The 27007-nt window shown below is 43.2% G+C and overlaps 1 protein-coding gene across 3 annotated transcripts in view; it reads right to left on the bottom strand.

Moving 5' to 3' along the window:
* Positions 1 to 27007, bottom strand: part of SLC35F1 (solute carrier family 35 member F1) — a 691661-nt gene that overhangs the window by 82454 nt on the left and 582200 nt on the right. For all 3 annotated transcript variants that reach the window (XM_069235371.1, XM_069235372.1, XM_069235373.1), the window contains one exon: positions 22817 to 22991. In XM_069235371.1, coding sequence (XP_069091472.1) covers positions 22817 to 22991 — 175 coding nt within the window. The remainder of the gene's footprint in view (positions 1 to 22816; positions 22992 to 27007) is intronic.

Here is a 27007-nt window from a genome sequence, read left to right as displayed (position 1 = left end):
ACATTCTCACAGACTACCCTTTTTCATAGTCTCTGACCTTCTCTTTAGTGAACATCATGAGAATTCCCCAGCACGTCTGCCTTACTTTCAAAAGGTAGATATGCTCGCTCTGTTCGAGGAATCACTTTGTACGGCATACTCGGACACCCCCCAACTTGCATCCACAAACTGGAAGGAGTTGGATTTAGCACTGTGAGAGCGTTAAAGGTGCATGAAAAACATGTCTTCCTGAGCCTTTGGTGGCTGTCATGGGAGTCATTAGTAAAGGTCCGATATGCATGCCTTCGATGATGTTCAGGAAGAAGGAGGCGGATACTTGACAGTTGGTAAAATGTAGTCAAACTTATTCTGTCCTGTGGAGTATGAATGTGATGGGCCCTTGTCTGGCAGCAGTAATTTAATGTGAGTGCAGTGATTGGTTGGATTGAATGGCGTGTCAATGGACCATAAAGAGGTTGGTGCCTGGACGAGGCTTTATGGCCCACATTCAGAAGGCTTGGTTGCAATATTCTGATACTTTGATTAGTATTCATGCTTTGAAACTGCTTTGAAACCATAATTTCTGGAGGTGCTAAAACAAACCAGTGTGAGCGGTGGATTAACTTTAACATACTAGTACCAGGGGAGTCCAAGGGTGCAGGACTTCTGTGACTCTCACCAGTTTTCCTTCACCCAGAATCCCCTTGAAATCACAAACTTTGCTTAAAAAACACTTTTGTCTTACAGGTCAGTGAGGGGAAGTCCTGGAATCTGCAGCCAGCCACAAAATTTCTACCACCCAGCATTCCACTAAGTCTATAGAGAAAAACATTGCCTTACTTTAGTGGGTGGGCAAGTGACCGCAACAGGGAAGTTTCCAAAATGGATTGGGAGACATCAAAATTACCTACCACAAAACAGCCTGGTTTTGTAAGACACTCACCTGAGTATTTGGTCCTGGGCATGGCTGCCATATAGGGAAACCTACCAAACCCAGACATTTCTGAAAACTAGACACCTGGGGCAGTCCACGGAAGTGTGGCGTGTTTGGATTTGACAAAGTTTTCTTACCCAGAATACTCTGCAAAAGTGAAACCCTGATTAAAAACACTATTTTTCCTTGCAGATTCCAGAAGTTTCCATCACCGAAATGTGAGAAAACGTGTTTTAGTTGCTAAATTTAGAGGTTTGCAAAGGATTCTGCGTAACCAAACCTGGTGAGAGCCCCCCAAGTCACCTCATTCTTAATTTCCCTCAGTGTCTATTTTTAAAAAATGTACAGGTTTACTAGGTTTCCCTAGGTGCGAGCTGAGCTAGAGGCCAAAATCCAGTGCTAGGCACTTTGCAAAAAACAGCTCCGTTTTTTGGGGGAAAATGTGATGTGTTCATGTTGTGGTTTGGGGCTTTTCCTGTCACAGACACTAGACCTACCCTCACAAGTGAGGTACCATTTGTATCAGGAGACTTGAGGGAATGCTGGGTGGAAGGAAATTTGTGGCTTCTCTCAGATTCCTCAACTTTCTATCACCAAAATGTGAGGAAAAAGTGTCTTATTGCCAAATTATGAGGTTTGCAAGGGATTCTGGGTAGCAGAACCTAGTGAGATCCACACAAGTCACTCCATTATGAATTCCCCAGGTGTCTAGTTTAAAAAAGTGTATAGGTTTGCTAGGTTTCCCTAGGTGCCGGTGTGCTAAAGGCAAAATGCACAGCTAGACACTTTGCAAAAAACAGGTCAGTTTTCTTTGGGAAAATGTGATATGTCCGTGTTGTGTTTTGGGGCATTTCCTGTTGTGGGCCCTAGACCTACCCTCACAAGTGAGGTACCTTTTGTATCGGGAGATATGGGGAAACACAGAATAGAAGAACATGTGTTACCACCCATTGTGTTTCTCTACATTTTCTCCTTCAAATGTAAGACAGTGTCTAGTCTAATGAAGTGTATTTGAGAAATGCCCTGTAATTCACATGCAAGTTTGGGGACCCCTTAATTCAGAGATGTGCAAATAACCACTGCTTCTCAACACCTTATCGTGTGCCCATTTTGGAAATTCAAAAGTTTCCTTGATACCTATTTTTGACTCTTTATATTTTACCAAATAAATTGCTGTATACTTGGTATACAATGAAAACCCATTGCGAGGTGCAGCTCATTTATGGGCTCTGGGTACCTAGTGTTCTTGATGAACCTACAAGCCCTATATATCCCTGCAACCATAAGAGTCCAGCAGACGTAATGTTATATTGCTTTAAAAAATCTGCCATAGCTGGAAAAACTTATAGGAGAAAATGTGGACAGAAATTTTTCTTTTTTCACCTCAATGTCAATATTTCTTTATTTCAGCTGTCACTTTCTGTAGGAAAACCATGAAGGATATATACAAATGATCCCTTGCTGAATTCAGAATGTTGTCTAATTTTCTGAACTGTTTAGTTGTCTGCCATCCAGCATTGGTTTCACACCATTTTCGATCACTAACTGGAAGGAGGCTAAAAGCACAAAAAATAGTAAAAATGGGGTATGGCTCAGTAAAATGCCAAAATTGTGTTGAAAAATATGTTTTTCTGATTCAAGTCTGCCTGTTCTTGAAAGCTGGAAAGATGGTGATTTTAGCACCACAAACCCTTTGTTGATGCCATTTTCAGGGAAAAAAACATGCTTTCTTCTGCAGCCCTTTTCCCATTTTTCTGACAAAAACTAAATTTTAGCTGTATTTTGGCTAATTTCTTGGTCTCCCCCACAAACTCTGGGTACCTTTAGAATCCCTAGGATGTTGGAAAAAAGGATGGAAATTTGGCATGGATAGCTTATGTGGGCAAAAAGTTATGAAGGCCTAAGCGCAAACTATCCCAAATAGACAAAAAGGGGCTCAGCACTGGGGGTGGGGGTGGGAAGGCACAGCAGCTAAGGTGTTAATGGACCAGTGCATTAGCTTAATGCAGAGTCTCCAAAAATGAATATATGGCTAGGCCCATCCCTAGAACAAAGAAGTTTGCTGATGAACAGGACCCAATCGAGGGCATTACTCATGAACCACCTGAACTGGATTGTAGCTTCATTGATACCAAACAAGAAGGGGAGGTGCAAAAATTGTTCAGCACCTACAGCATAAAAATACATTGCCTGCATGTATTACTATAGCTCAAACCTAGCAATGAAGTAATGAGAACTTGCATCAGGAAGGACTAGTTTTGAGGGGATACAATTCAAGATTGTGTACAATAATATGGAGTGAAACTGCATGCCTTTTTGGGCGTTAGAGACTGGAGGAACCTGGACAGATTTGAACGCTATGTCAGCAGGCTATTATGTGTTAGTAATTTAGATAGGCCATGGAACAAGGCAACAGATTACTGAGAATCATTGTTCTGGATTGAATTTGCATTCACTCTTTTTATTGTTTTTGTGGACTTTTAGCCACATCCAATAAAGAATGTAAAAAGTAAAGCACCAACTGAAAAGGAAGTGTGTGAAACTCACAAGCATAAAATACTGTACAAATGATAGAAGATTTAGAGCCTCATGAAGGCTCCCCCGCAAATTGGCGGATGCTGCATCTGTCCATCTGTTGGATCTCCCAGTTTATTTAGAGGTCACAGGAATGGTGTTTTCCCAATGAGAAAGATGGATGTTGAAAACCTTTACACAGCGCTAACTCATTGCAAATTACATCAGAGGGCAGCCCTATTAAACTGGGCCTCTGAGTCTAGATCCATTGGTGTCTTTCCTGTCCGGGACCAGCATGCAACCCATGGCAACCCTGGACACAAAAAGTCCTGCAGTGTCCCCCAGGATCCGGGAGAAGACTTTTAGCACACAGAGTCAATACCGTATGGGTATTTGTATTCATCCTATGGCTCGATGACACCAGTGCCATTGCGACAAGACCACTACTAGCTTGCTAATATAAGCTATGATGAAATCAGCAATACTATGACTAGAATAATGCTCTCTTGGCTAGTCAACCGCAGGTCAATCAGTTGCTTGGAGCACTGAATGCCCAATTAATCAAATGTTTTACATGATAGTTGACTTTTTAACTTAACTCTTGATCCTTAATAAACTCCAATGATGGGCTTCTAGCAAATAAATTCAACAATATTTAATCGATGCTCATGATGCTTCCCGGTCTAGGAAAACAACACATGAAGTGACACTGTGACTACAGAGCTGATGGATTCACTCTCTGTAGGAAAGTACCATCTTGCCTGGCATGTTACCCCCATATTTCACTGTAAATATGTTGTTTTAGTCTATGTGTCACTGGGACCCTGCCAGGCAGGGCCCCAGTGCTCACAAGTATGTGCCCTGTATGTGTTCCCTGTGTGATGCCTAACTGTCTCACTGAGGCTCTGCTAACCAGAACCTCAGTGGTTATGCTCTCTCTGCTTTCCAAATTTGTCACTAGCAGGCTAGTGACTAATTTTACCAATTCACATTGGCATACTGGTACACCCATATAATTCCCTAGTATATGGTACTGAGGTACCCAGGGCATTGGGGTTCCAGGAGATCCCTATGGGCTGCAGCATTTCTTTTGCCACCCATAGGGAGCTCTGACAATTCTTACACAGGCCTGCCACTGCAGCCTGCATGAAATAACGTCCACGTTATTTCACAGCCATTTACCACTGCACTTAAATAACTTATAAGTCACCCATATGTCTAACCTTCACCTGGTGAAGGTTGGGTGCAAAGTTACTTAGTGTGTGGGCACCCTGGCACTAGCCAAGGTGCCCCCACATAGTTCAGGGCAAATTCCCTGGACTTTGTGAGTGCGGGGACACCATTACACTCGTGCACTGTACATAGGTAACTACCTATGTACAGCGTCACAATGGTAACTCCGAACATGGCCATGTAACATGTCTAAGATCAAGGAATTGTCACCCCAATGCCATTCTGGCATTGGAGGGACAATTCCATGATACCCCGGGTCTCTAGCGCAAAACCTGGGTACTGCCAAACTGCCTTTCCGGGGTCTCCACTGCAGCTGCTGCTGCTGCCAACCCCTCAGACAGGTTTCTGCCCTCCTGGGGTCCAGGCAGCCCTGGCCCAGGAAGGCAGAACAAAGAACTTCCTCTGAGAGAGGGTGTAGCCTCCCCCAGCCTCTGGAAATGCTTTGATGGGCACAGATGGTGCTCATCTCTGCATAAGCCAGTCTACACCGGATCAGGGATCCCACAGCCCTACTCTGGCGCGAAACTGGACAAAGGAAAGGGGAGTGACCACTCCCCTGACCTGCACCTCCCAGGGGAGGTGCCCAGAGCTCCTCCAGTGTGTCCCAGACCTCTGCCATCTTGGAAACAGAGGTGTTTGTGGTACACTGGACTGCTCTGAGTGGCCAGTGCCAGCAGATGACGTCAGAGGCTCCTTCTGATAGGCTCTTACCTCTCTTGGTAGCCAATCCTCCTTCCTTGGTAGACAAACCTCCTTTTCTGGCTATTTAGGGTCTCTGCTTTGGGGATCTCACCAGATAACGAATGCAAGAGCTCACCAGAGTTCCTCTGCATCTCCCTCTTCACCTTCTGCCAGAGGATCGACCGCTGACTGCTCAGGACGCCTGCAAAACCGCAACAAAGTAGCAAGATGACTACTAGCAACCTTGTATCGCTTCATCATGCCGGCTTTCTCAACTGTTTCCAGGTGGTGCATGCTCTGGGGGTAGCCTGCCTCCTCTCTGCACCAGGAGCTCTGAAGAAATCTCCTGTGGGTCGACGGAATCTTCCCCCTGCAACCGCAGGCACCAAAAGACTGCATCAGTGGTCCTCTGGATCCCCTCTCAGCCCGACGAGCGTGGTCCCTGGAACTCAGCAACTCTGTCCAAGTGACTCCCACAGTCCAGTGACTCTTCAGTCCAAGTTTGGTGGAGGTAAGTCCTTGCCTCCCCATGCTAGACTGCATTACTGGGTACCGCGTGATTTGCAGCTGCTCCGGCTCCTGTGCACTATTCCAGGATTTCCTTTGTGCACAGCCAAGCCTGAGTCCCCGACACTCTAACCTGCAGTGCACAACCTTCTGGGTTGTCCTCTGCCGTCGTGGGACTCCCTTTTGTGACTTTGCGTGGACTCCAGTTCACTTTTCTTCCAAGTGCCTGTTCAGGTACTCCTGTGGGTGCTGCCTGCTTCTGTGAGGGCTCCCTGACTTGCTGGGTGCCCCCTCTGTCTCCTCCTCCAAGTGCCGACATCCTGGTCCCTCCTGGGCCACAGCAGCACCCAAAAACCTCTACTGTGACCCTTGCAGCTAGCAAGGCTTGTTTACGGTCTTTCTGCGTGGGAACACCTCTGCAAGCTTCATCGCGACGTGGGACATCCACCCTCCAAAGGAGAAGTTCCTAGCTCTCTTCTTTCTTGCAGAACTCTAAGCTTCTTCCAACAGGTGGCAGCTTCCTTGCACCCTCAGCTGGCATTTCCTGGGCTCCTGCCCACTCTCGACACTGTCGCGACTATTGGACTTAGTCCCCTTGTCTTACAGGTACTCAGGTCCGGAAATCCACTGTTGTTGCATTGCTGGTGTTTGTTCTTCCTGCAGAATCCCCCTATCACAACTTCTGTGCTCTCTGGGGGTAGTAGGTGCACTTTACACCTACTTTTCAGGGTCTTGGGGTGGGCTATTTTTCTAACCCTCACTATTTTCTTACAGTCCCAGCGACCCTCTACAAGCTCACATAGGTTTGGGGTCCATTCGTGGTTCGCATTCCACTTTTGGAGTATATGGTTTCTGTTGCCCCTATACCTATGTGCTCCTATTGCAATCTACTGTAATTTTACACTGCTTGCATTACTTTCCTTGCTATTACCTGCATAATTTTGGTTTGTGTACATATATCTTGTGTATATAACTTATCCTCATACTGAGGGTACTCACTGAGATACTTTTGGCATATTGTCATAAAAATAAAGTACCTTTATTTTTAGTACTTCTGTGTATTGTGTTTTCTTATGATATTGTGCATATGACACCAGTGGTATAGTAGGAGCTTTACATGTCTCCTAGTTCGGCCTATGCTGCTTCGCCATAGCTACGTTCTATCAGCCTAAGCTGCTAGAAACACATCTTCTACACTAATAAGGGATAACTGGACCTGACACAAGGTGTAAGTACCTCTGGTACCCACTACAAGCCAGGCCAGCCTCCTACACTCTCCAGTACATTAGTTAGAGAGTTTAAACGATAAATACTATATTGATGCTGGGCTCACTTAATAATTCTCACTGGAGATTTAGTTAATCTATGGAGTGAGGAAACCACAGTGCTCTGTTTACTGGCAAGACCTCGGGTGATCCGTCTGACGCTTGTGACCTTTAAGTATATTTGATGACAGGACTGACACATGAGGTGTTATAATAAACTGGATGGAATAGTTTTGCACTATGGCTTCTGTGGCAAGGGCAACTCTCTTTTGAAGGCTCTCACTCATTCAGCTGTATTCACCTGCCAGCTGGCCTGGTAACTGTAAATCGCTGCACTCATGTCCGAGTTGGGTGCCTGGCGCATCTCCCATCTAGCCCATCAGCCCACTGCTGAGTGAATCCGGGCCACCAGCTCTAGTGTGTGGCGCCACATTGCTCTTCAGTCCTCTGCTGTGGCACCCCAGCCTCACTGACCCACGGGAATCTCTGCTAGCATCTTCCAGACTGCAGAAGGTGTCACTTCAGAGCACCAACTTGTAGATCCTTTTTCTTTTCTTGACAGAGCATAGTCTGCACTATTGCTTCTTGGATTAGAGCCTCTGAATGATGCCCTCGTGCTATCAGTGAAGATCCTTTAATCTCCCTTCGCTGTGACCAGATCTCCCAGACCTCATTGTCATTCAAGTCCTCCAGGTATTAGCTCCATTTCATTTACACATTTTCAAGTCAATTTAAGTCCATTTAATTTACTTTACAACTGAATATCTTTTGCATTGAGATCATATCTGTTCAACACACTGGGCTGAAAAGCATGAAAGAAACCCTAGTTAATCCGTAAATATGTTTAGAATGTACTTGGTTCTTAACACCTGGCCTTGCATGCTGCATCACTATATGAAAACCAAGAGAGCAGGGCCTTGGCTCCTGTATGCTTGCACAGACACAAAGGCCGCCTGCTCTTCTAGATCACTTCTTGTGTTTTTTAAATGGGAGGTGGCAAAAAAGACTCAATAACTCTATTTCACAGCTCACCAAAGCTTTTACAAGGCATTTTGAAACACCATGCATGACATCTGGAAAAATGTGCAGGAACTGGATTACTGTGCACGTCTATCCCGCTGGCGCGTTTTTACTGATGCATTATACTGCAGTAGAGTACTGAAGATCTGTGAAGTTATCAAATGTAGGTTATCAAAAAGCTAATGATAAAGATAGGCGCATACATTCAGAAAAACTTACTGTAACAGTGTTAGTCGAATTAGTTTACATTTGTTAATGTAAACCTCTAAATCAAGGGGTAATGATGCACACCTCAAAGCCAAGATTTATCAAGGTCTGCTCAATGCAGGAGTGTGCACTTTTCCGTGATAACAAAACGTGGCAGTGCATCTCCGCTGATTTCATCCGCCATGATCATGCAAAAGATGAGATTTTATCTAGATTCTAAACATGGTTTAGCATTGCCCTACAGCGCAGGGCAAGTGTGCAGTGTCCTTTGTGAAATATGTGATCAAGATTTTAGCTTGCAGATAAACCTCAAAACATAGGAAATCCCCTAATTGTTATCACAGCATGCAACAAGGGTCAAGTGGGTCAGCTCACTTCAGCAATTGACTCTTGCGCTGTCAGTGATGGCATTTTTTCCAGATCACATGTGCTCTTCCGTGTAAAAAGAAGCCCCTTCAACGTCTGAGCTGACGTGTCAATACATTACGTTGGCAATGTTTTTTTCTTTTCTTTCTTCATTTATTAAAAATTGTAGTCATCCTTTAATGTTTAAACTAAAACATCTTTAGGTTACAGTATTTCAAAGCCTGTGGTACCTTTTCTTTGCTTCAAGTAAGAATCCTACTTTCCTGTGTTTCCTTTGCTGCTACAAAGTGTTTCTATACCTCCCCTATGCTGGGAAGCGCCCGTACTGTTCTGGCAAATGCGACTGTTGTATTTTTTATTTACATTTTTGTTCTTTAAGAATGGAGCTTCCATGTGTAGGTGGTGGCATGCTTTTTATTTTTGCGGCATACGCTTGAAATAAAAGTTAAAAAGAAAACGAATCATCGGACCAGTTTGCCAGGCCAGACCTACTGACTTTGCTAATGCTTGTTTCTATATTGTTGGAGGTAACAGGGCACATTTTTTTATGGTGTGATATGGTATTATTAAAGTATTATTCAAAATTAACAGGAAGTGTGTCGTAATGTGTTAAGCATCCCGTTTCAAACTCATTTCTGCAGCAAGTTAAAATGATTTCCTCTTGCGGACCCTGGGGTAGGGAGGATGTCAACGTGTGAGTTTATTCCTATCTGTGGCCCGAGGAGCGTTTTTGCAATATTACATTTCCCTAGGCACACAGTCTAAGTTGGTAATTATAAAACCTCTTGATTCAAACTACAGTTCAGCTCATATACAACCACTGCTGCTCGAGGACCTGGGACTTTGAAAGCTCTGGCACTTAAATGATTAATAATGTGTCACTATGAGTTATGAACTCTTCTGAGTCACTTAGAACTGTGCAAATCTGGTAAACCTAATCCTCAGAGTTCAGTGTGATAAAATGGCTGTGTAAGCCACAGATATAGACCACAAATGCCTTTCTAGAGACATCAAGCTAGGGTCATAAGAGCACAATGACGTCCAGCATCTAAGCACATGACGCCAATGTTGACAAGATGGCAAACAATCCTGAGATCTCTTGTATGGTTGGGCGAGGAAACACTTGTTTTTCTGCTGTGAAAAAGGGAACTTTTACTGGTCACAAGCTGGGCTCACATCTATCCATCCTTTGTCTGGGCTACACAATCCATCATGCCTTAAACAAAACACTGATCACTACCACTAACCTTCCCCCACCCTCTAACCCTTTTCCCACCTCTACATCTCGCGCCGCCTTCTTGTCAACAGTACACTTTTAACAAGAATGCATCCTACATTCTTCATTTGCTCTCACTTCTGTCCTCTGCTGCTTCACTTTGCTTGCCTATCCTGTCTGCCCTTGGACCAAGGCTACCTCTTGGCTCTGTATCCTTCCTGTCTTTTCCCATACTCCCTTTGTTCACAAGGAAGTACGCTTATTCATCTCTCCATTCTTTGAGCCTTCATACTTTCACCAGAAAACTTATCCACATGAGGCCTTCTTCCCACCAATTCACAGCCCATTCCCCTAACTTTCCACCACCTTTTCCTGATAGGGCATAAAGCACCGGACATTTGACCATAATCTCCCTATGTTTGATGACCCTAATTTTGTTTGACCTCAAAACCCCAAAATTTCATTGTTCACTTCCTTTCAGATCCTGATTATTAAGCCTTGCTTCTTGGCCTTATTCCATGCACTACTGGGCAGTTATTGAGTCCACAATTGTGGTGTCTCATTCCTTTTTTCTTTTATGGTATGTGGTTAACTCTTCATCATATTTATGAGCTATAGCCCTGTCACCAGAACCTGCTCAGTTTCCCCAAAGTATAACATTACCAGAACTGGCCATGGCCACTTAGCTTTCACCGCCCACAATGTGTACATCAGTTTTCCCCACCTAATGGAACCACCTCCTGCTCAAAATCCATTCCCAACTCTTGACCAAAACCCTGCCCCCCCCACATGGCTTGCAACCCACTTCACAATGGAATGATCACAAATCAAGAACCCTTTCTTCCTATCCCTCCACTCCACCGGCCCTGTGGGCTGAAAATATTCCTCTTAAGTTCTAATCCCTGTTGCTCCTTTCTTCACATAAACTCAAATGCAGTCACTCTTCCACCTACATATGATCCTCAACCTAGCTACTTTCAGCCACATTTGAAACCTTTCACTGCTGCCCCTGTTGTAAATGAGTGGGTCCCAAAAAGCTCTCTCATCCCAGTGTCCTTTCTTCAGTCATTTTATCGGAAATCACAACAGCTGCCTTTCCATCGCCTATGCAATGTCTTCATGCTGAAACAACATCCCTCATTTCATGCTTCTCATCTTAATGAAGCCTCACCCGACATATCTCTTCTTCCCCTCTTGCTCTGATCAAACTCATGTTGCTCTTCCCATTTTGACCCGTTTCATTTCTCACCCGAATGAATAATTTGTCTCCCTGCATCTTGATATTGCCCCATTATAGGCCCTCATAGCCCAATGACTCATCTACCACCAATATCCAGAAGGCTCTGAAGAACAACACTAAAGATTGTACTAAAAAATAACCTCTCCCAGGTGGGCCAATATTCTTCTCAAAACATCTACTGTGATCGGCTTCCACCGATCCCTTCCTCTAATCTTTTTCCGGCCCACCCTTCCAGGATCCTTTTCCCCAGTTTGCCACTACGTGGATCGTAACCTTGTAAATATTTACCATATAACACAATGCCAACCAGTGTGCCCCTTGTGGTCACAAGCGCTAGCCTTTTCTCTTTTTGCTTCATCAAAAAGTTAATCACGTCACTCCTCTTCTCTTTCAGTTCCAGCACATTTTTCACTCACCTCCTCAACCGTGAGTCAATAAACCTGTACATTCTCCTTGTCAGCTCTTCTGCAAGTTTCTCCACCAGCTGCAGGACTTTAAAAGTCCTGAGGTACTGGTGTTCGTCTCAAAGTGTCTTTCTGGGGGCAAACCATGGAATCTCCTCCCTTGCGATTTAAATAACATATCAGCCACATCGTTGTCTAGTCTCAGTATGAGCCTCAGTTTGAACATCACGTTCGATTTTAAACACATCAGCACCAGTTCTCTCAGAAGGCGCAACAAATGTTCAATCTGTTACTAACGTGCACAACAGACTCATTGTTCATTACAAAAAAATCACTTTCTAGTCCCTTAATTCCTCGCTCCATAATCCTGCTGCTAGCATTTCTAGACAGAATTCCAAGAAAGTAATACAGTGCCATTTGGCTCTCCTTGCTGCTGGCCACCTTTCAGCACATCATTGGCTCTTTGAGGTTACTCCAAAACTTCCTGTGCCTGACACACCCGTAAAGACTTCAACTGTCCAAGCCAAGTTTTGTCCTGGAACCATAATGTTACACTGTTGTAATATTCCAAAAAAATCATCCTTATTTGTTGGTCATGTTTAATTATGTAGATGTGTCACTAACTATACCTGTTGTTCTTTTGCAGGTCAACTTTTCTGCCCATCAGTAGCTGAGCCTAGGTCCCTGTAAGGAATTTTGAACCCTTGTGAAAACCCATTCAATAAACCCTGACCACAATCCCATCTGGGTACCATAGTAGCCACTCTTTAATTCCAATTGCTTTAACCAGTGTAGTTGCTCTGTCCCACAGCTCCCTTCTCTTCCCCTTTGCCTCAACTTTGTCCTTGACCTCTGAAGCACTGAAGGACCGAGTGATTGTCCCTGTACTTGGAATATTGATGCCTGAATCCACTCTGGTAACTACGGTACCTCCTCTTTTGTAATTCCAGCATACCCAAGCCAGACCTGACCAGGCTGCAAATAGTGGTTGAGTGCCCTTGAAAAGACAAGTAGAGTAATGGTAACCCGCTGGCTATGTGTACTGTCGGTAATGGCTATGTCGGTGTCATAAACTGAAGCCAAAGCTCATTGTCCAGGTCACCCCATGAATTCCCTGTCGTATGAAATCCATGCTAGATCCCCAAAGCTTATACTGGCCTTCCCTATGATATCCACATACTTCTCTGAGAACTTCCCTCAAATAACATTTACACAGATTGTGAATGCCTCTGCCCTGGAGTCTATATTTTGGTTGACAACTTTAGGTGATTAACTAATTCTACCACCAGTTCTTCATAAAACATGCTTCGATTTTTTAGTTACTTTACTTTTATTCATTTTTCTGTCGGACAAAAAGTTGCATAACTATATAGCCAATATGTTCAAATGGAGGTCATAGTAAGCATCGTATTAAACATGGCCTGCTTTCACACATAAGAGATAGGTTTGAGATGCTACAAATAACCTAAAGCACTACTATAAACACAGGTGGAGCAGGTCGCACCCTGAATTACCCACTGTCATAATCGGGAACTTTACAATTATGTCTGTGCATCTTGTCTAGGTTCAGTCACCTATATTAAGTGCCATGTTTATGTTTCACCTTGGGTCGTTTGACATTTCCAGAAGGTAGGAATGGGGTAGATGAGACTAACCAATGGAAATATGAATGCTAAAGAGTAATTTTGCAGGTTGAATCACCATGAACACAGAAGTATCTTTGTCATGAGTGCTGCAGCCTTATCAAGAGGGTCCACTGTTGTATTTGTTGTCAATTGCAAGAGAAATGTGCCCTATTCGTTGACTTGAAAGTGACGTGGAGTGCACCTCTGCTGACCAGTCAGATCAGCTTCTTTAACCTCCGGTCACTTGGAGAACTCTTTTCTCCAATGCAAAGCATGGGTACTCTATCACACCTCTACAGTACAGCTATGTGTCTCCATGCTGGGGGATGAGTAGTAGGACTATACATTTGCATTCCAATTTGTTACGCTTGGTTCCCAACATTAACCCCTTAAGGCACATTTTGGGATTGCATTTGAGATTGTGACCCGATATGTGTTCTGTCTACTCTTGTGTATTCATCCAGTAGGTCATCCTGAGTGGCAGGATCAGAAAATAAGGAGAAGGCCTGTGTTACTGATTCACCACCTAGGGCATAAGTCTGGTATCGTGGCAAACATTCTGTGGAGTCAGTTAGGTGTCATATAGTATTTTGTACTGCAGCACTTTGAACATTGTATTTCCGGACACCGTTTTTGGATCGTTTAATGCCTTCTGCTAGTCCTCATTCTTCATTGCCTGCCCTAGGCTTTCTGTTCATAATCTTCTGAGTGTCCTTGAACAAAAATAATAAGTGGCAGAGCAGTAAGTAAACCCAGTCTCCCTTGGGGCGACATGTCCGCCAGACATCAACCAGTGCATAGGAACTCAGTAGCTACCACAAAGTGTCCCTAGGATAGTGATTTGCCTTAGGAATCATACTCGGATGCCCAACGCGTGAGGAGTCAGACCAGGATCAGGATAAAGAGTGACATTAAAGTCATAACAAAGTATCAATGGATCAGGCCACTAATGGAGCTCAGCCAACAAGCCATTAAAAACTGTCATCCTCATTAGGACCAGTAATGCGGCTAATAATGCATTAGGGGTTCGGTCCAGTGAAGGGGGCGATGTTGGAATGATAATGTTGGATGAAGAACATTCAGCCGTGCCTCCTGGGCTTTTTTCTGGGTAGATATGAGGGACTGTGGCTTTGGTCCAAGGTTTAGCAACCAGGTACAAAAATTGTACATGGGTTTGATGGTGGGTCTTTTTTTCTGGTACTCTCTCAGACCATATAGCGATCACCAGGGGTACTCGCAAAAGGTGTCCTTTATCACCTCAGTTATTCACATTATACATCAAGCCTTATATTCAAGCTTTAAGAAGGCATGAAGGTAGTCGCCCACTATGTATACATCAACTTAAGCTTAAGGTCCTAGCCTATGCAGACGATGTCACTATTATGACCTCCTCCCCAGATACCGCCTTGTCAGCAATAGATGTAATTGCGAGTCAGTTTGGGGATGTGTCTGGGTATAAATTTAACATCGAGTTCTGAGTAATTTCTCTGGTTTGGGACTAGACAGGTGTTGGGTACAGTCTGCAATATATCTTGGCTTTCAGCTATAATTGCAAATGGAAGAAACTGGGGATAATTGAGAGGTGTAATCCTATTAAAATGATTATTTTAGATGTATACCTTTCTTTCTCCCCTTTTACAAGATTGCGGCAGCCTGGCAGAAATTTATTTGGAGTTATGGAAAACCTAGATTTAAAATAAAGCTTCTTCAACTGCCTCGAGAATGAGGGGGTTTCTCCCTACTTGATCTTTGGGTTTACTACCTAGCCGCATTTATGTCTAAATTAGCCACGGTGCTTGGCAGAGGGCAGTGGTAACTGTGGTGCTTATTCCCAGAGTATCTACCATGGGGGCGTTATATCGCCCCTCGGTTGGTATTATCGACACAATCTATTTTAAAAGGGTATCACTCCATCTGGTCTTATTTAAAAAAGACAGTATTGAATATCACTTTATACAATAACTACACATATTTGGGTTATAATCCTAACCTGCCTTGACTAGTGCATGAGAGCTTCTTGGAATGGCGTGAAGGATCTAATCTTTTTACATTAGGGCAGCTATTTGAGTGCAGTACTCTCCTCTCTTTTGAGAACTTGCGGCAGTGATTCTCCCTCCCTCATGCCGGTTTTTCCAGTACCTTCAGGTCCAGCACATATTGAGTAAAATAAAATGGAAGATGTCAGTGTGCCTGTTGTGCCTTGAATACTTTTCTGGAATTCCTGATGAATGGCCCCCTTAAGGGAAGCATTAGTCTTTCCTATAAAATGATTTCTTCAGCTGAGGCTGTCAGTCTATGGCACGTAAGTGTAGCTGGCAACGTGGTGTGGGGATAGCCTTAGAGGATTCAATTATGGGGACGCAGAATCTAATCTTGTTGGCTAATGTGGTATAGGATCCTAAGTTACTCATATTAGGACATGCTCCAGCGGTTCCATCTCATTTGCAGGGGATTTATATTTTTCGCAATATCCCTGGCAAGATTGGTTTTGCCCGGACACTGGCTTCTCAAGGTGGCCCTAAACCCTTTGCTCTGGTGGCATGAAATCTTGAACACTGGTTTTCTTGAAATTTCCTTAATTAACAGCGATGAGCAATGGGCTAGGTTAAGCAGAATCTGGGTCCTGCTGAGGAGGATCCTCACTAATTTTCGGGCCGGCTAGGACTGGTCATGGCCCTTTATTGGTAAAATTCATTTTCTGTTTACTTTGCAATTGTAGTCAATCAGAATCGTTTTATTCTGAATTCTGTAGCATTTTGTTTTACAGCTTTGCATTTCTTGAAAGATGACCTACGTGTCTTTTTTTTTTTTTTTTTCCTTTTATGCTTGAATGCATCCTTTTTGGAATGAAAATGTACTCCAAAGGAAGACGGAAAAAAGCAACACTGTCACTAAAGGAAACTCCGTGTGTGTGGAGGTGCACTTTGTGAAGGAGCAAAATGCAGTCACTCAAAGTGATGTTAACCAGCAGGGGCGGCTCCTCCATTAGGGCAGAGGAGCGTTGACCCCCGCCAGCAGCGGCAGCTGCAAAACCTTTAAAGAAAAGGATAATAAACACAGTTTACTATCCTTTTCTTTTAAATGGGTGGGGCAACTGGGGTGACAAGCAGTGAGGGTGAGTGCTCACTGCACATGTATGTTTGTCCGGCCTTCTCCGATCGGCCAAACATAAATGCGCAGTGTGCTCTTGTTGCCGGGCTGGAGAGAGTCTGCACAGGGCACTCCCAGCCAATCCTGATGCTGCCCAATCCTGATGCTTTGTGCAGCATCAGGATTGGCCGCAGGGCAGGCTGGGAGCCTGTGCCTGCAGCGAAACACAGGAGAGGAGCGCCGTTGTGAGGAGTGAGGTAAGTGTCTTTTTCAATGTAATTTATTTTAATGCTTATTACTCCACCCTGCGCGCCACCCCACGCCTTTCACGCTCTGCAAGCTGCTCCTGCTAACCAGGGGCTTAATAGGCTGACCCATTGCCCCATATTTTATGAGGTAATCGGCGGAGACAAATTTGGAATGGCACATAAACAGACCAGTGGGTGAAGAGACGTGGCTGAAAGCCCCTTTCAGTATTTTATACATGTTATATTAGTAAAATGAGGTCTCAGTTAACGCCAGACCTAATTATGCCTTTCTTGGCAATTTCTTAGAACATTTGTTCTGTAAAATATACCATTAAAAAACACTTTGTGGTTTGACTACGGTGGAACACAGTGTATACTAATGTGATCTATATTGTTTTCCTCACTTGCTAGTTGCAGTTGTGGCCTACTTTTATGCCTCACCAGTTGAAATGTTCACCTGCTGCAGCTGCTTATTTTACTAAATGTGAGTTTTCTGTGCCAAAATTCCATGTAGCAAAATCCAGTGGCTTTAAAACATACGTCTTTGAAAATATAGACAACAGAGATGTCAGTGTATTATAGTATAGTGTATTTATTTGCTATCATACAGCAAACATTTATTTTTATTTTTACATTTTCTGACACGAGCAGCTTGACTTTTCCAGCAGAAATGCCATGGAAAAGAAGGCAAGCAGCACATAGAGGGACAGGCAAATGAGGTGAACAGCACACGCTAGTCTGGGTGCTTGAAATATTGCACAGATATGCTATTTTTGCATATGTAGTGTAAACAGATTACTTCTAACAACTAAATGGTAGATCTATCCCACCCTCCATTTTCCAAACAGCCCTATCCATAATGACCTTGAGCCTGCTGATTCAATTTCAAGGCCATTCTAGATACAGAATTTTGGAACCAGGACAGCTGAAGACACTCCTAAAAAGTTCTGGACAGATTTAAGAAAAGTGGCGCTGCACCCAGTGCATCGTCACTTTTGTTGCGCCCCTTAGCGCCCCCCCTAATGCCACCATGTGTGTGCCGTATCTAAGACATGGCGCACCAAGGCAGTAGTTAATGAACTAGCATCAAAATGTTTGACACTAGTTTGAAACTTTGCAAGATTAGTGTAAAAAATGTTGACGCTGATCCTGTAGAGCCCATGGAGGCCCATTATGAATAATGGCGTACCTCCTTTTAACACCTGCTCTGAGCAGGCGTTAAAAGTGCTGAATAAATGACGTAAAACATCTCTTAGATTTATTTTCGCGATTTATTCGTCCCCCTTAAATCTTTGCATACATTATGCTTGGCGCATCCATGATGTAGCGCAAAGGGTTACAAAATGGCGCAATGCATGCGTTGCACCACATTGTAACTTTGGCACAGCATTTTTGGCCATCTAACGCCACATTAGCGTAAAAACAAAAAAACGAATGTGTCATTAGATGGTGCAAGGGGCTCTTAAATCTGCCCCTTAATTACCTGTTTTGCAGTCAGAAAGTACCAGCAGACCCTGTCTGTAATGCATTGCAGTAAGGACAAATTACACAAAGATTTGAGTGTACCATCAGATTTAATGTTTTGCAAAAAACAGGTTTAAATGTTTGGAGATAGGGGCTACATTTCAAGTTAAAGGGCTCCTTTCACAAAGAACTCACAAGTTGTAATCTCTGATGTACAACAGTGTCTGAGACACAATTTGCGATCCCCAAGTGGGTAACAAGGGACCTGCCTCATTAATGTTCATGACGCAGGTCGCAATTTGCGACCCATTGGGAATGGTCCACACTCACAGGGATGGTGGCCTGCTGGGGTCTGCAGACCACCATGTCTGTGACTAATTTTTAAATAAAGCATTTTTTTTTAAATCCCTGAAGGAAAACGGGCTGCATTTAAAAAAAAAATGAAAAGCTTTCTTTAATTTTTTTTTAGAGTGGGCAGCCTGCTCTGAAAAAAATTTGGCGTCACCATTCACTAAGGGGAAGGGGTAATTTGGGGACCCCTCCCCATTTGCGAATGCCTTATGACCAACTTGAAGTTGGTGGTAAATGCAAATATTTTAAGACTACATTCCCAGTCGCAAAACATTCCTACATACCAGTGCAACTCGCTATTAGCAAGGAATGCCCTTAACACACCCCTTCCTAGTAGTGGCTTGAAAACCTTATTTTGCGAGTCAGTACTAGGTTACCGACTCGCAAAATAGGGTTGGTACATGCCAAAAAGCATTTTACGAATTGCAAACAGACCATTGGGTAAAATGCTTTGTACACCTGACCCTTGATTCATTGCAAAGCTGTGGTGTTTTTCCCCCGAGTCTGTAGGCCCAATTGTGAATCAACCCGTCTTCCGCATTAGGGCAACATCCTAATTATTTAATCACTATAAAACACTGCACGTTTTTCACCCATGAGACATCTCTAATCCTCTTTCCATTCATGGGGCATCGAAATTCTTCTCAGGCTTTATTCTAATTCTTCAGTGTCTGTTTTTTTTTCTATTTTTCCCTTCACAGAGACATATTCTCATTACTTTTTGCACTGGGGCATCCTCCTAATTCTTTTACATCCGAAGCAATGTCCTATTAATTCTTCCACCTATTGCTCTAAGGCTTCCTCCTAATCCTTTCTGTGCTGCATAGACCACTAATTCTTCACTCACACTGCATCATATCACATCAAGAATGAGGGAACATTCCAAATCTTCTTCAATGGGTCTCGTTCTACCTCTTCAATAAATGAGTTATCATTCTATTTCCCCTTCCACTGAGACATCATAATAAAACTTCTTCCAGTGGAACATCCTCCTAATTATTTATCCTCTGGAGCAATATCCTAGTTATTCCTCCACTGTGGCATCATTCTATTTCTCTCTCCTAGGGAGCTTCATCTTAATTCTGGCTCCTGCGGGGAATTGTCCTAATTTCCCCTCCTCTAAGACATCATTCTAATTCTTCAGCCACTGGGGCACCCTCCAAATTCTTTTGCCTTTATAACAATGTCCTAAATCTCAATTTATTGGAGGGCCAACCTAAAACACCCTCCTTTCGGGTTATCTTCCTAATTCTTCTTTCACTGGGGCATCATCCTAATTCTTCCTCCTTGGGAGCACCATCACAATTCTAACTCCTCTAATTTTTCCTCCACTAGGGCTTCATCCAAAATATGTCTCCACTGAGACATCATCCTAATTCTACCTTTCTTTAGGAATCGTCCTGGCACTTGTCCTTAAAGGCATTATCAACTTCTTCCTCAGGGGTGTCATCTAATTGTTTATTTTACACTAGGGTTCATTCTAATTCTTCCTCAACTATAAAAAGAGTCATTATGCTACTTCTTCCTCAAAGGAGGCATTATACTAATGTGTCCCTCCACAGAGCCAACATTCTTTAAGAGAGAGACATTGCTATTGTGCTGTAAACATCCATTGCATTCTACCTTATATCCAAAAATACAGCCATCTCAAATAGAACTATATCTGTGCGTTTTGCAGTAAGCAGCGAGGCCCTTATGTAATAAAAGTCCATGCACGTGTCAAGGCTAGAAATGCTTTGGTCGTGCAGCTGGGTCAATCGCCTGCTAGTTTATGCGGCATCTGCTGTGGGAGCCATTCAGGTTTTATACTGAAGAACCACTTTGTTCCCAGGATGATTGATATCTAAAAACCAGACTACTGTTCAAAAGGCATTTCCTTGCTAGTGTTTTGTTGGCAGGGAGCTCAAGTGCCAACCGTGTTTATTGCTACTTGTTTAACATGACCATAAACAAGATCTATTTCTAAAAGCAAGGGGGAGACAGCAGTCACAGACAGCAACACAATTTACTGTGAATGATTTTTGAATGCTTCATTGCGTTTAGTGTCAACAACTGTCCAGTAGCCATTTGAAAGATATATTTAACTCATCGTATATACTGGCACAATCATATGAGGAATTGAAGGCGACTATTTTAACTGCAGAATCCCTTGTTTTCACTGTACCATATTATCTGTGCCAAAAGCTGCTATGGTCAGTTCAGCAAAACGGCAGGAGGAATGAATCAAAGACCATTTTAATTGCTGAAGACGTCATTAGATTCACGCCATGCCACAACCATTTCCATCATTCATCTCCCATTTGCTTCAAGATAGGGTCACAGGATTTTGTAAACTAAACACAAGGGCAGTCCACATACATAGAAGAAGGACTATCATTTTGCACCAGCTAATGGGCACAGAACGACTTAATTGACAGCTCAGTCCAACATAGGAGAGGCAGACAATATGTACTAAGGGGAGTTATATGAAGCTTTTACACCAAGTATTATCGGTGCTAACTGAACTGCTTTCTGGCAAGAGCTAATAATTCTGCACCAAAATACGTGAAAACTTTCCCCCCTTCGTATTGTCACTCCAAAAACAGGATAGGTATTCAAACCTGCAAAGAAATTTCGTGAGTAAACAGGCCAGCCCCAGCAAATCCAGGTCACCAGGTCACAGTAACAATGACTTCTCTTTCTGCCATGGAAGCACTATACAGGCACATCCCACAAACCAATGAGACAGACTATGGACCTCATTATGAGCCTGGCGGTCTAATGACCGCCAGGTTCGCCGGATGGCGGTAGGACCATCGCCAATGCGGCGGTCTGACCGCATTATTACAGACATGGCGGTTGGTGCCACGTGAGGACTGCCAGCACTGCCAGGATCCTGGACCCCGGTGGCTTGGCGGTCTCAGCGATCCTAATCCTCTAGGATTACAATTGTTTTTCTCCACCAGCAGTTTCATGTCGGTAAGACAGACATGAAACTGTTGGTGGAGAAAGGGTGCAGGGGGCTTCGGGGGGAGTCCTGCTTTGCCCATGCACTTGGCATGGGCAGTGCAGGAGCCCTTGGCCAGCACCGTCGCAATGTTCACTGTCTGCTTGCAGACAGTGAACATTGTGAGGGTGCTGGTGCACCAGGCTGCCTACAGCATTGCCGCCTGTTCAATTATGAACTGGAGGCAATGCTGTAGTCAGCTTCCCGCTAGGCTAGCAGGCAGAAACTAAGGTTTCCGTCCACTGACCTAGCGAGAAGTCTATAATAGCATCGGCGGGGAGGTCACTGCGTACGCGGTGGTCTCTCTGTCGAGAAGTTGGCGGACCAGCTTTTCGGTCTGTCCACTTCGTAATCGGCCCTAATATGTTAGCAAGGCAAACACAATCGGCTTATTAGAGCTTGCACCTTTTTGTTCAGCTTTACCTACCTAATGGAAGAAATTTCAGATGTCTCAAGTTGCCTTATGAGTAGATCATTGAGCCTGTTGGCATTCTGAGACTTGTAGTCTTGCAAATATCCATAAAAATATATATTTGCATTTTCTGCAACATAGAACCAAAAAGAAAACATACAGGGGAGCTTTTTAAACAAGAGACAGCATTAAAGTTATGCCCACAGATCACAATCTAAACTAAAATAGTGCAAACAGTGTTTTCGTTAAGTAACCCATTGCCTTCATTCCCAGATGTTGTGATGCACCTAATGGGACAGTTCACAAGCTTTTTTTTGACTGTTTTCTCAGATTCTGATATGCCCCTCTTTACACACTGTTGTGCTGATTCAATGACACTGAAGTTCAATAAGGCTAGAGAAAGGGCAAGACGTGGAAACTGCAAAGGGTTAAGTGCAGAGGCATAACAAAACTTGAGGGGGACCCCCTGCACAGTACATGGAGGGACTTCCCGCTTGACTCACGGAGGAGATTTCAGGCCAGAGTACTGTGCTGAGGGGGCCTCCTGGAGCTTGAGGCCACCCCGCATCACAGGGGATGTGGGAGCATTTTTTACGCCATGAGTTAACTGGGCTTCTCGATTCTTTGCAGTATGAACAAGTGCTACTTATTGTGAAATAATTGGTGCTGGCTTTGTGTTGAATTTGCTCAACAAATCAGAAAACAAACCTAACAGAAGAAACGTACACAATATAGGGAAGGTCAGAAAATGTGCATAATGCATGTAATGTAACATACAAAATGGACATAGTAAATACACATAACTTAGGAAATGCTCATATGATAGCATAACATATTGGTACAAAATAATATGGACTGGTAACATATAAAAAATTGCTGTAAAATAGCACAAGAAATGCAGATTCAAATAATTTAAAATGCTCATAACACACAAATGCAAAAAAGATAAGCACTAAACATATCATAACAAAGGAAACACAAAATCAATAAAATATCACAACATTAAAAATGGACATGGGAAAACAAGGTAGGTATAGTGCATAGATATGCACATAAAATAACTTCTCTACTCACAGCTGGATACCACTGAAGAAGGATCCAAATAGTCCAATCATCCCCAGGAACTCCACCCGACTAAGGTTCCGGACAATGTACTCCTCACAGACATTAGAGATGCCGTACAGTGTGGCTCCCGCCAACACAAACAGATCTCCGAGCAGTTTGTTCTCACCTGGAAATAGGTACTCTCCTTGAAAGCAAAAGACAAACAAATCTTTGTGGCTGTTCTTCAGCTTAAAATACATTTGAAACATCAACAATAAAGAGGTGAAGCTAGACTCAACTTGAGCAGAGAGTTAGTTCCTCTCTTACAAAGCAATCATCTCATATGTCTACTTTTCCAAGTGCTATGCACTTGATGGTACTTTCGTGTTCAGCCTGCAATTTACTTTTCATGCTGTATATGTGACAATCAGGCTGCCCTTGTCACTTCCAGGAATCATTTAGCATGTATTCAGTGCTCCTGACCCAGGAAATTTGTGTCTCCTCCTGGAAGAAGTTGTAGGCAAACCAAACTTCTTTTATGTGCATTCAAGACCTTTCAGACCTCTGTGACCAGGATGAGATATTGGTCCCTTACTAAAGTGGCCATCTGGTGAAAAAAGTCACACTAGAGCTCAAAATCGCAACAATTAACCAGACTTTCAATATTGCCTGTTGTTAGTGAAGCAGGACAGGGTAAAGAGAACTTTTTCTCTAGTCTGGATGGTCCCTTAAAGGAGCTGCATAATATAATTTGTTATGTGCCAAACTAGTGTTTTGGAAGTTTTTTTTCTGAGTGCCCTTTTAGACCAGAAAGAAGTACCTGTTGATGTTTCTTTCCTGAATTCTCAATGCCTGTTAAAGATAAATGCAACTGATGCGTCATTACAGGGAGAGTTGGCTTATCGAAGGCCAGAGTCTCCTGTGGAATTGGCTATACAGTTAAACCTGTGTTCTATTGACTTTGTACGTAGGAGTTTATGTGTGGGTTTATATGGTTTGCCTAGGGGGGCTGACAATCATACAGGCAAAACTCACCCTCTCCTTTTATTTGTTCTCTCATCCTTTTACCCATGCCTTTGCTCCATATGCAGAGCAGAGCTGTGGTGGAAAATCAGGTGGTTTTTCATATTATGGTGTTTAAGGTGGACTGCTGCAAACAGAAGCCCTTCTCTTCCTTCCCCGGCCCACTATATTTGTTTCTTCTTTGACAAGAGAAGGCATACATCAACTGGGGTGCACCTCTTTCTCCCACCCAGGAGTTCTTCATCCCTCTCTTGCTCATTTCTATGACTCAGGGGAAGGAGAAATTGAAATCCCTTTCGCTGCTTTTGGTTGCTTGGTTAGCATGAACAAAGAGGTAGGACCCTCCATTTTGAAAGTCTGTTTCTCTGTGAAGCATTTGAGCTTATCTGTCTGGCTAAGCACCACAGATAATACTAAGCACCTTAGCCACAGTTTTGCATAAAGGATAGGGACAATCTCTGCACTGACACTGCAAGCAGATCCATACGTACCTGCTGCTTCTCCTGCTGATTCGTAGGCAGAAGACTGCACTGAAGGAGACATGCAAGTGTCTTCTTCACTGAAACCCCCAATAAGTTGGTGGAGATGACTTTTGCCTTTTGGTATTACTGGTTCTTGTACATGCCTGCGTATGGTGATAGCTGAAGCCAAGCGACATTTGGAAACATTTGTCTCTGGGCATCTCCTTAATTATGATATACTTAGCTCCCATGAATCTGGGCTATAGACTAACACCAATGGACTGGATTTATTACATTGTCTTCATGTTCATACAGCTTTCAGGGAAAGAAATGCAATATAATTTTTTAGTCTCAGAACACATTGGCACTTAGATGAATTTTGAAAAAAATATATTGAAGTGATCTAGAGCTTTAAGTGGGCTTAGATTCTCATTTGAATCTAGCCTACGTGCTTTACCACACACCCTCCAACACACTTCTACAAGCTACAAATCGTGCAGGAATGATCTTGCTGTCTTCACCGGAATCCTCACATAACGAAGGAGGCTGCAATACACCAGGAGTGACTTAAATCCAGATTGTAGCTTAGGGTTTCTTCAATTTAAACAGATTTGTAGCCTCATTTATGATTTGTGTATGATCCACCAACCCCGGAGCTCAGCAGGACCACATTCACTGTGATCTGGCCGCCCAGTGGTAAATTGGTCATCAGAGTAAGGGTAATAACCACATGGTTCTTCTTCCTAGCAAGAGGGGATCATAGATATGGCTGACAGAGGATCTGTCATTTGTTGGTGGATGCCCCGCTTCTTCAATCTTCTAAATGAGGCTCTAGGTTCTTTCCAGAAACCTCCACTTCTTATGAAACTGTTGCACTTAGCTGCTGCAAGAAATAACGTGACCTGGACAGATCCATACAGTTTGTCCTGGTAAACACTGTATATTATTGAGAAGTCTATCTGGCCAATTGGGCTTTTTCACTCTTCCCTGCATCCTGCACAGTCCTCCAACACTCCACTTCTTAATAAATGAATTGTTTTATGTACTATATGATTGGTTAATACATTTTAGGATTGCATTTTTGGTTTTATTAATTGTATATTTTCCTTGAAACTATTGGTATAGACAAGTGATCGCATTGTATTCTGTATGAATTGCATTTTTGTAAATGTGCTTTGTGTCTGGTCTACTGCTGCCTCTCAGCCTGCAAGTGTTATTGTAAGAAACTATTACACTTTTTGTGCTGTCTTTTAGAACCTGAACATGGTAGGAATTCTGATTTGGTTCCCAACTTTGCCCTCCCCCATCCTCCTCTAGTCAACAGAGTATTTTCTTAGAAAATGCACTGTAATTAAATGTTGACATTATAGAGAATTATTTCAATATTTGGTAATAAAAAGATGTCTATTTGATGATGAATACGAATAATCTCTAAAAACAGTAGGTTTGTCCCAGCAAAGGAATTTAAACATAAAAGGATTTGAATAAGCAGGGTTAGACTGGGACAGAAAATAGACCCAGATACAAAAATCTAAGTGGTCCATATAAGCCATTCAGATACAAATAAAAGTGGCCCATGTTTGCATACTGCGGTAGTAAACTTGTAAAGAGACGCTTTATAGTTGTTTTGCTAGGTATGGAAGACTGCATGGATTTGAGCTTATGAAGGCATTGTTTGAGTTAATATCAGGGACGTCTACAATAAAAACCAGCCCAACAAATCACAAACAGGCCCACAAAAAGCCAATAATCTGGCCCACACACTGACCTGCCACATCACTCTTTTCGTGCACTGCCTGATTGCCCTGTAGGCCACTTGACCCTGTGAATATGTATTTGGCATAGCTATTGATGGATCTGTAAATGATGTCCTGTGAAATATGATCAATACACATGAAAATGTCATTAAGGGGGGCAGACCCATCATGAGAGTACTCATCAAACATACTTAGAATATTTTCAGAAATATTCTAGTTTCATCATAAACAATTCTGCTAATTAGTCAGTTCTGAATTCTAAAATGTTGAGAAGTGTGAGAAATTGGTTTACTGTTTGAGGAGGGGTCAGTCGTACTCAAGTAGAAGCTACAATCCTGGTGAGGGTGAGGCACAAGAAAACCCCAAATTAACCTGTGCTTAACCCTCTGGTAGCATGGCACAGAACAGTTAGGCTTAACTTAGATGCATAGTATTTATGCAACACTTCAAACAGTAATAACATGAAAACACAACATAAAAAAGAATTCCACACTAAGAAAAGTAGAACGATTTTTACCACATAAAACAAGATCAAAATAACAAAATCCTATCACTAGACTGGAGATACACAGTTGTAAAGATTTAAATAAAAATAGCGTCTAAAAGCACAAAGCGCCAACCTTGAATATCTGGCCGCACTGGACTGAGACAAAGTCACAAATTCAGGCTTACCACGATGCAGCACAGGCCAGCTACAGGGACCCGGTTAGGCCCAGTTAGGCCCATCGAACAAGAGTACCTTAAATTCTGGTTGCAGACCATTGAGAGGTCCTGCACTGAGGATGTATCATGCAGCTGAGGCGATCCATTATTTCCTGGCAGCTGCAGAGCAGTGATGTGAGGTCCTGGATCATCATCGAGGAGCCCGTTGATGAGGGCTTGAGATGGGAATTCCACCTTTGAGGATGCGTAACACATTGGAGGCAATGCGTTGGTACCGAAGAGGTGCGAGGCTGCGAAGGGAGAATCAGCATCACCGT

Source organism: Pleurodeles waltl, chromosome 5, assembly GCF_031143425.1.
Source record: "Pleurodeles waltl isolate 20211129_DDA chromosome 5, aPleWal1.hap1.20221129, whole genome shotgun sequence".
Taxonomy (NCBI): Eukaryota; Metazoa; Chordata; class Amphibia; order Caudata; family Salamandridae; genus Pleurodeles; species Pleurodeles waltl.
The sequence above is the reverse complement of the archived record's forward strand: the minus strand, read 5'-3'. Positions and strand labels throughout refer to the sequence as shown.